This window comes from Orycteropus afer, unplaced genomic scaffold, assembly GCF_000298275.1.
Source record: "Orycteropus afer afer isolate SDZICR_OR568_19922 unplaced genomic scaffold, OryAfe1.0 scaffold00385, whole genome shotgun sequence".
NCBI lineage: Eukaryota > Metazoa > Chordata > Mammalia > Tubulidentata > Orycteropodidae > Orycteropus > Orycteropus afer.
In genome coordinates this window covers 598,210-607,803 of record NW_006921972.1, presented here as the reverse complement: position 1 = coordinate 607,803, position 9,594 = coordinate 598,210, and the positions used below count along the sequence as shown (strand labels likewise).

General features: G+C 51.9%; 1 protein-coding gene across 1 annotated transcript in view; it reads left to right on the top strand.

The window, feature by feature from the left end:
• CTDP1 (CTD phosphatase subunit 1) overlaps nucleotides 1-9,594 on the top strand; it is a 56,871-nt gene that overhangs the window by 8,895 nt on the left and 38,382 nt on the right. Inside the window, exons 4-8 of the mRNA XM_007953309.1 lie at nucleotides 714-864; nucleotides 2,517-2,607; nucleotides 4,369-4,535; nucleotides 5,403-6,440; nucleotides 8,836-8,977. Of these exons, the coding sequence (XP_007951500.1) occupies nucleotides 714-864; nucleotides 2,517-2,607; nucleotides 4,369-4,535; nucleotides 5,403-6,440; nucleotides 8,836-8,977 (1,589 nt within the window). The remainder of the gene's footprint in view (nucleotides 1-713; nucleotides 865-2,516; nucleotides 2,608-4,368; nucleotides 4,536-5,402; nucleotides 6,441-8,835; nucleotides 8,978-9,594) is intronic.

Genomic DNA, 9,594 nt, shown 5'->3' with positions numbered 1-9,594 from the left:
TACTTCCGTAGTGATACTGCCTCGGAAACCCAAGGAGGGGTCGCTATGAGTCGGGGCCGACTCGACGGCACATAACAACAACAACAACAATGGTGGATGCATTTCCTGAGAAAATGAAAGATTAACATGATCAAAAGGATCAAAGTTTAACTCCTTAAAGAAAATAGACTTGCATGCTAATCACATATGAGCAGCATGGTGTGTTCCTAACCTCATCTGTCTCTCACACAGTACAGCTTCTGGATTGTACTTGAACTTCCAAAGCGAACTTAGACTTTTACTAAGATAGCTGTATTTTAATGTGGTTTTGATGTACATTTTGATGTTTGTTATATTAAGTCACCTGGGAATGTTTGGTCAGCTTTCATCTCATAACTCAGTATATTGTGTGGAGACGTAATACCTAGTGCTCGTTTATCCATTGTCAGAATAATAGTATGGGGCAAAACAGGAAAGTCGACTGACCTGCTGTCCTTCCACTCTTCTTGGGAGACTGTGCTGGCTAGGCGGCTGGGCCCATCAGACAAGGCACTGTCCACTTGGAGTGTGTGCATGGGAATGTGTGTGGGAGTGTGTTTGGAATTGTCTTGACCACAGGAACTTGACGTGGAAAGCCTGAAGGGTCCTGGGGAGCAGTGTCCTGGGGAGCAGAGCTGGGAAGCGGGGTCCCTGTGGCTGGCCTTTTCTTGTGATCATCCCGCCATCCCTTTCAGGGCATATTCCACTTCCAGCTGGGCCGAGGCGAGCCGATGCTGCACACACGCCTACGTCCTCACTGCAAGGAGTTCCTGGAGAAAGTCGCCAAGCTGTACGAACTGCACGTCTTCACCTTTGGCAGCCGGCTGTACGCACACACAATCGCAGGTGGGCAGCTTGGAGCTGGCTGGGGTACAGCGACCCTAAACCCTTCAGCAGAGAGGGCAGGAGGCAGGATTATTTCCTATTTTTAAGGATAAAGAGGAAAAGAATAAGTATCCTTGAAACTAAGTTGGTAGTTGGGAGAGAGCATGTGAGTCTCCTCAGCTGCTCAGATGTGTGACGGGGTGGAGTGGGGAGGGTGGTGCTTGCACACAGACTCCCTAGCAGTCAGACTCCACTGCAGTGGCCACGTGGGCTCTCCTCCAGGGAGACAAGGTTGATTTACCATCTCAGGATAATTCCCATCAGTACGATAAAGGACAAAAGCCACACATTGCTGTCAACAGACACACAAGAAGGGATGTGACGGAATCCAGCACCTTTTCATGATTTAGCAAACCAGGTGTAGAGGAGAACCCCTCGGCCGGATCGAGGGCATGGGCTGAGAGCTCCCAGCTCACGCCAGACGGAGTGCTCTCCCCAGGGAACCAGGATGCCCGTTTTTACCACTTCTCTTCAGCAGTGTACTGGAAGTTCCAGTGAGGCAAGAAGATGAATTAAACAAAATCCATATTGGGAAGCAAGAAGTAAGACCGGCCCTTTTCACAGATGACATGATCTTATCTGTAGAAAACTCCAGGAAATCCACTGAAAACTATTAGAACTCATGAACACATTCAGCAGGGTTGCAGGATACAAGATCAGTGTACAAACGTCAGTTTTATTTCTGTATACCAGTAAGTTATCTGAAGATGAAATGAGGCAGATTTCTTTTAGAGTAGTATCAAAAAGAATGAAGTCCTGAGATCACCTTTTAGCAGAAGAGCAGAATGACACACGCGATAAAGGATATTACTGTTAGGTTGGTACATTCCTGAGAACCATCTCTGTGAGTTCAAAAGGTCAGCAGGTACTCTAACGTTAGCAAGGGGCCAAGGACACTAGAGCACTGGAAATGGGACAACCAGAACACAAAGGGAATGATAACTCATTGTGAGAAATACAATTGTGTCATTGACCAAGGGGGTGGAAATTGTAAAATGGGAGCCTAACTTGCTATGTATACGTCCATGGAAAAAAAAAAAAAACTATTTGAAAAGAAAATACATAGAAGTAAATTAATAAGAGAAGCATAGAACTTACACACTGAAGAGTATAAAATATTATTGAAAGGAATTAAAGAAGTTCTAAATGAATGGAAAGACATACTGTGGTCGTGGATCAAAAACTTTTGTTAAGATGGCAGTACCCCAAAAAACCCAAACCATCAAAGATGGCTCTAGTGCTCTCCAAATGGATCTATAGATTTAACTCTGCCCTAGCAAAATCCCAGCTCACTGTTTCTAAGAAATTGGCAATCTGATCTGAAAGTTGATATGGAAACGTAAGGGACTCAAGAGTAGCCAAAGCCATCTTGAAAGAGCGGGAGGACTTGGCACAAGGCTGCACTCACATGACAGTGTGGTGCTGGTGAAGGATAGGTGACACGCACACTCATCTTCGGGGTGCTGAAGCCCCGTGAGCTCCCTGTGTGCAGGTGACCCCGTGTGGTGCTGCTGTGAGGGTGGGCGACACACACACTCGTCCCCAGGGTGCTGAGCCCCGCGAGCTCCCTGGACAGAGGTGACATGACTTGAAATCTGTGTTTCTTTTAAAAGGCTTTTTAGACCCCGAAAAGAAGCTCTTCTCTCACCGGATACTATCACGGGATGAATGCATTGACCCTTTTTCTAAAACGGGGAATCTCAGGTATGCACTCAAGCGTGGTCATCCCTCAACAGCTCAGTGCTCAGTCTCGTTTTAAAGGTGCATTTTGGGAGTTAGAGCGATACCTCTGTATTGAGAGTTTTCTTGTTACTCATGGGCTGCCCTCCCCCTATGAACTTCCCATGAGCCAGCCCCCTCTGAACCACCTCCCCATGGGCCGTGCACCCCCAAGGGCACCCCTTATGGGCTGTGTACCCCATGGGCCACCCCCACGTGGTCACCCTTCCTCCTGGGCTGTCCTCATTCATGGGCTGCTGTGCCTCATGGGCTGTCCCCCCTCATGGGCCACCCTCTGCTGAGCCACCCCCCTCATGGGCCACCCCTCCATGGGCTATCCCCTTTGATGAGCCACCCTCCCCCCATGGGCTGCCCTGCCTTATGGGCTATGCACCACCATGGGCTACAACCCCCTGCAGCAGTCCTTTTAGATTTAGGCAACACACATGACTGCAGCCTGGTCACGTACCAAATGAGGAGGAAGATTAGTTTGCTTCTCAAACCGTATTTTTACTGGTTGCTTAATGATGGACAGACGGATGAGGGCAAAAGAGAATAAAGAGCAAAGAGTTGCCAGAGCTTTCACTTCATAGAATACGAGGGTCGGGAAGATGGGGACGCACCCAGGAAGGTCTGCAGGCCCATCTGGACACGCTGGACATGAGGGTCGGGGAGAGGGGGATGCACCCAGGACACACCTAGGGGGGTCTGCAGGCCCATCTGAACACGCTGGATATGAGGGTCGGGGAGAGCGGGACACACCCAGGACACACCTAGGGGGGTCTGCAGGCCCATCTGGACACGCTGGGTACGAGGGTCGGGGAGAGGGGGACGCACCCAGGACACACCTAGGGGGGTCTGCAGGCCCATCTGGACACGCTGGACGTGAGGAGCAGGGAGAAGGCGATATACTCAGGATGGATCCAGGCCGATCTGGTCACTCTGACCTGGAAAGGGGATCACTGTGTCCATCTCAATTCAGTGTGGTTTTCATCTCTCTTGTCTGTAATTAATGTACCAGAAAGCGATTGTATAAATTATTTTTGCTATGTTTTATTTTAAAGCAGATCCTCTATGGAAAAACAGATTCCTGGGAAATAACATTAATGAGTTTTATGCACATGAACATGTGTCCCAGGTAGTCATGGTCTTGGTTAACAGCCAGAGGATCCAGGGTCTGTGGACTCAGTGCTGGCAGGCGGTCATCTCTCTTCTATCTCCTCGTTCTGGATGTAGAGTCCTGCAAGCCGGCCTGTCTATACCTCTAACCCCAGGCCACGGTTGAACTTAATCAAATGCAGGAGGGCAGCAGAGCTGTGTCCTGCCTTGGTCACATGGCTCTGTGGGCCTTTGGGGTTCTGTTTACCCTGCCCATCCATGGCTTTTGGAAATATATCAGTTACTTCCTTGGACTTGAAGAAACACCATCTCTGTATATCACAGGGACAGTTTTATTCTAAACAGCTAAGATTTAGGAAGTTCATACTCTCCCTGTGTGTGAAGTCTCTTCTCAGAGCAGGACTGTCATCAACGAAGCCTTCCTGGTGCATAGCCACACCCATTTGCTTTTCTGTTGCCTGGACTGCTTTCACAGTACAATGACAGCCCCAGAGATGAAAATGTCTGGCGGTTATGTGCAGATTAGAATCCGAAACCTTTGTGCTGAGCAGCACACATGATTATTCCAATTTTCAGTTACTCATTTTTGTAAAGTGTTAACGGTATTGATAATGTTTTTACTTCTAGAAATCTCTTTCCTTGTGGAGACTCAATGGTTTGCATTATTGATGACCGAGAAGATGTCTGGAAGTTTGCCCCCAATCTGATAACTGTGAAGAAATATGTCTACTTCCAGGGCACAGGTGATATCAACGCTCCCCCAGGGTCCCGGGACACTCAGATGAGGAAGAAGGGTAGGTGGCCGCTCTGCTAATGGGGTGGAAAGAGATATTCACGCTCCCCTGTCGTTTACCTCCTCTCACTCCTCACCTCTGTTTGGCTGCTGCAAATTGCAGATTAACTTTGGGTTTTGTTGTTTGTGTTATGTTTCAATGGTGTTGGAGGTGGTTGGGTTTGTTTGTGTACTACTAAAAAGCATGCTGTTGTTTGGCTTCATTTTGGGTGGTTTTATTTCTTAAAATAGTACTAACCTGGATGCTCGCCTCAGTCGAATAAGGATGAAAGAACACTGCTTCATTATGCTTAGGAATATCACGTTCCTCCTGCTTCCTTTAAAAGGCACCAGCCCAGCAGTGGAATTCAGCCCAGCGTTCTGTTAGAGCAAACTGTGGGGCCTGCTGGGCCCAGGGCTCAGAACCAGCTGGGTTCTGCACACCCCAAGCACAAAGCTGGGGTCTCTCTTAGGGCAAGTAAGAACTTTACGTGTAGTCTCTGTGGTGAGCTTTAGAGTGGAGTACTCTGGGTCATGCAGTTCCTGCTGTCATCCACTTGGTGGAGTCTAGCGATCCGGGTGGACAGGTGCTGGTGCTGAGCCCAAGGTCACTGGAACCGGGGCTGGCAGACAGCAGCTGGGCCTGAAACGGCCTGCACGCTCACAGTGGCTTGCCGTTTTTAATCACCTGTATAAGAAAATATATGACGGAGGATACGCGGCCCCCATACCCTAGAGCATTTGCCGTCTGGCTCTTTACAGCAAAAGTTTATGACTTCTGGTCTAAAGAGGTTAGGTTCAAACAGCAGGGCGAGGCTGCCTTTCATTTGATGTGCTGCTTGGTGTTGGTGGTAAATAACAGGACTTTGTCTTCTGTGTGCACGTTTAGTAAATCAGTCTCCTAAGAGCACTGATCCTTCAGAGCTTGCGCTGTCCGGGAAGGACCCTGACGAAGGCAGGCCTGCTCCCAGAGCAGAGCAGAGCAACGGCCTTGGGAAGCCCTCCATGGAGCCGAACGGCAGCACGGCAGGGACGGGCGGCTCTTCCAGTGGGGACGCACCCACCTGTAAGAAAGTGGATGAGGGTGAACACTCAGCCCCGGCCCTGGGCACCGTGACAGGCGACAGCGAGCCGGCCGGCAGGAAGGAGCCCCTGGTGTCCTCAGAACAGGGTGGCCAAGTGTCACCAGAGCAGCAGTCTGCTCACGACACCCCAGGGAATGACCTGGACTTTGACTTATCTAGTGACAGTGAGAGCAACAGTGAGCTTGACGGCCACAGGTCGTCCTCTGCATCCGATAGTGACAGCGAGGGGAAGAGGGGGCGCAGAAAGCGTAGGGACATCCAGGAGGATGCAAGCACCCGCCCTGGAGCAGAGAAACACATGGGAGCCATTCCCTCTGGCGTGTGTGGGCCCAGTGTCCATCCACAGGACAAAGGCCCTGACCTGGAGGTGGCAGACGAGGGTGAGCAGGGCAGCCTCTGTGACCTGGGGAATGGCTGTGTGGACCGCAAGGAGGCCGAGACCGAGTCCCAGAACAGTGAGCAGTCGGGCATCACTGTGGGCGAGTCGCTGGACCAGAGTGTGGAAGAGGAGGACCAGGAGGACAGTGATGATGACGACCACCTGGTCCACCTGGAGGAGATACTTGTCCGGGTGCACACCGACTACTATGCCAGGTATGACAGGTACCTCAGCAAGGAGACAGAGGAGGCCCCGGACATACGGAGAATTGTCCCAGAGCTGAAGAGCAGAGTGCTGGCCGACGTCACCATCATCTTCAGTGGCCTGCACCCCACCAACTTCCCTGTGGAGAAGACCCGCGAGCACTACCATGCCACGGCACTCGGGGCCAGGGTCCTCACCAACCTCGTACTGAGTCCCGACGACCCCAACAGGACCACCCACCTGATTGCAGCCAGAGCTGGTGAGTGTCATCTTTGGGGTGGGAGCCCAGAGTGCAGTGTTACCACTGTGCGTCATTGCTCTGTCTTCTCAATTAGCATTGCTATTTTTTTCATGTTGAATATTCAAAATTTTTTTCCCAAATCACAGCTGTTAGCAGATACGTTGATGGTTGCGAATTGAGAAGCTCTGCTGTGCGCTGTGTGCTCTGCACCTGCAGTCCTTGTGAGTGCAGCCTGTGTACAGCCTGTGTACAGTCCTCACGGCAGTAGCTGCCTGTGCTCTGTTTCCTGTGCAGAGTCTGAAGCTTCTGTCTCAGAAGGGCTGGGAGTGGGTTAGAAGTGGAAAGTCAACCATAGTGAGTCGATAATGAAGCAATACATGGTGAGCTGTTTCCAGAGGGGTCAGGGTCTTTGATTTACAGGCTAAAAGACTGACCAGCCCTGTGATAGAACTTGCACACAAAGATCTCACCTGGAACAAGAGCTGGTAGTAGTTTAATGAGTCTGGAAGAGTAGAGAATGGAATCGCGTTCTTACTCAACAGTAAGCTCCCCCTCAGCCACCCAGGGGGTCGCGGCCTTGCTGGACAATGAGCTGTCCCTCAGAGACCCAAAGGACCGCGTCCTTACCTGACATTGACCTCCCCCTCGAGAGACCCAGAGGGTCTAGTCCTTACTCAACAGACAACAAGCTCCTCCTCAGCCACCCAGAGGGCCGTGTCCTTACTTGACAGTGAGCTCCCCCTAGAGACCCAGAGGGTTGTGTCCTTACCCGACAGGGAGCTCCCCCTCAGAGACCCAGAAGGTCATGTCCTTACCTGACAGCGAGCTTCCCCTGGAGACCCAGAAGGTCATGTCCTTACCTGACAGTGAACTCCCCCTCAGAGACCCAGGAGGTCACATCCTTACCAACAGTGAGCTCTCCCTCAGCCACCCAGGTCATGTCCTTACCTGACAGCGAGCTCCCCCTCAGGTACCCAGAAGGTCGTGTCCTTACCTGACAGTGAACTCCCCCTCAGAAACCTAGAAGGTCACATCCTTACCCATCAGTGAGCTTCCCCCTCAGAGACCCAGAAGGTCGTGTCCTTACCTGACAGCAAGCTCCCCCTCAGGTACCCAGAAAGTCACGTCCTTAACCAACAATGAGCTCCCCCTCAGAGACCCAGAGGGTCTTACCTGACAGTGAGCTCCCCCTCAGATATCTAGGGGATCACATTTCTACCTGATGACCTTTGTCAGCACTTCTCCTTGTGCCTGGCCGGTGGCTACTTTTCAGGGGTCTAGAAGATGGCGTTTGTCTGAGTTGAGGATGTGATGGGTTATGGCAATAGATGGAGTTGGGTTTGGGTTCTGCAGAGGAGTGGAGGCCTCGTGACAAGAGGGGTGTTGTAAGGGCTCTGGAGGAGGGGGTTGTGACAGAAGGATCCTTCTAGGAATGTTGAGCTGGCAGTCCTGAGGGAGTAAATTGATGTCCAGGACAGACTGGCCTGGATGACCAGATTCCCAGGTCACAGGGTGGGACATGGGAGAGACACAGGTGCAGAGGCACCATGGAAGGGACATGGTTTTGTGGCTGTGAAACAGCTCCCCCCAGTGGTAGGTCTGGGAGAGGAAGGTAGGGTTTGATGCGGGGCTTCAGAGAACATGCACACTTCCAGAAAGCTTCTGAGTACGAGGGTCTCAGGTAAGCGGGGCAGTGAGCCTCAGCCCCAGTGAGTGTTGCAGCCTGCTGTTGGTGCCGAGTGTGTGACTGTGTATGGAAAACACACACCCCAGGGCATGGAGAGAGCATAACTGGGCAGGAGATCACCTAGGTGGGGGCGGGGCCGAGAAGGAGCCGTGGTTAACTGAGGTACACTCAGGTGGGTACCCTGAGAAGGGCCACCTGGGTGGGAGTAGGGCAACAGGGTGGCACTTGGTGAATGGCAGTGTATTGGCCCCTCACTGGCCCTGTGAGGACCTCAGGCCTGTCCAGTCAGGGCCACACAATGGCAGGCCATCACTTGCTGCCTGCCACTTCATGGAAGATGGTGACCAGGTATAGTATGGGGACAAAGAGGCCACACTTATCCCGCAGGACATGATAGCGTTGAGTGAGGCATTTGTGGGGTAGGCAAAAGCAGATAGACAGGTGGTCTGTGTGGAAGACAGTTGACAAGACTCAAGGAGGGATGCTTATGGGAGTGGAGGTTAAGGTTGGTGTTGTGGGAAGTTAACATGTTCTGATAGGAGCTCCATCACTTGTCAACCAGGGGACCAGACGTTATGAGCTGAGACAAGAGGGGTGTGAGGTGACACCCAGGCTCAAGATTGCCCCAAGAGGGGGTCCTTGCCCTGAGGGCCCTTAGGTACCAAGCCTGTCTGTGTGGTAGAAGGTCTGTGAGCCCTCCTGGTCTGACGCACGGTCTCCCTGCAGGCACCGAGAAGGTACGCCAGGCCCAGGAATGTAGGCATCTGCATGTGGTGAACCCCGACTGGCTGTGGAGCTGCTTGGAGAGGTGGGACAAGGTGGAGGAGCAGCTCTTCCCTCTCAGGGATGACTCCACCAGGACGCAAAGGTGAGCACACCCACTCCCCAGTCATCACACAGGAGGGCCAGGGGCTGGGCTGGCGCATGGCAGTGTCTCGGGGCGTTGGGGGGAGCCAGCCAGCCTCGGTGCGCCTGCATGCCAACCCTTACTGCTGAAGTCAGGGCTAAGGGTGGGAAGCCCTCGCTAATGGGTCAGAGCCAGGATCCACACCCCAGGCTGCTGCAAAAGGTTGTGTTCTTGGGACGTAGAGCTTCAGTGAGCTTGTGGGTATCCCCTGGCAGCCTGTCCTGGACTTCCACCCTCGGCTCTCATGCATCCTCTTTCCCACAGAAAGGGTTTCACTGATACCCTGTTTACTCACTCATGATCCTAAAAGCACTTACATGGGCCATTATAATCTAAAAACCAAAGTGTTTTTTCTTTTGGAAAAATGCAGTGTGGTATGGACAGTGAATCTTAGCTTCCTCACAAAGTTACTGTAGGGTCTTCCTCACGAAGTCACCACAGGGTCTTCCATGTGAAGTCACCACAGGGTCTTCCTCACTAAGTTACCACGGGGTCTTCCTCATGAAGTTTCCATGGGGTCTTCCTCACGAAGTTTCCATGGGGTCTTCCTCACGAAGTTTCCATGGGGTCTTCCTCAC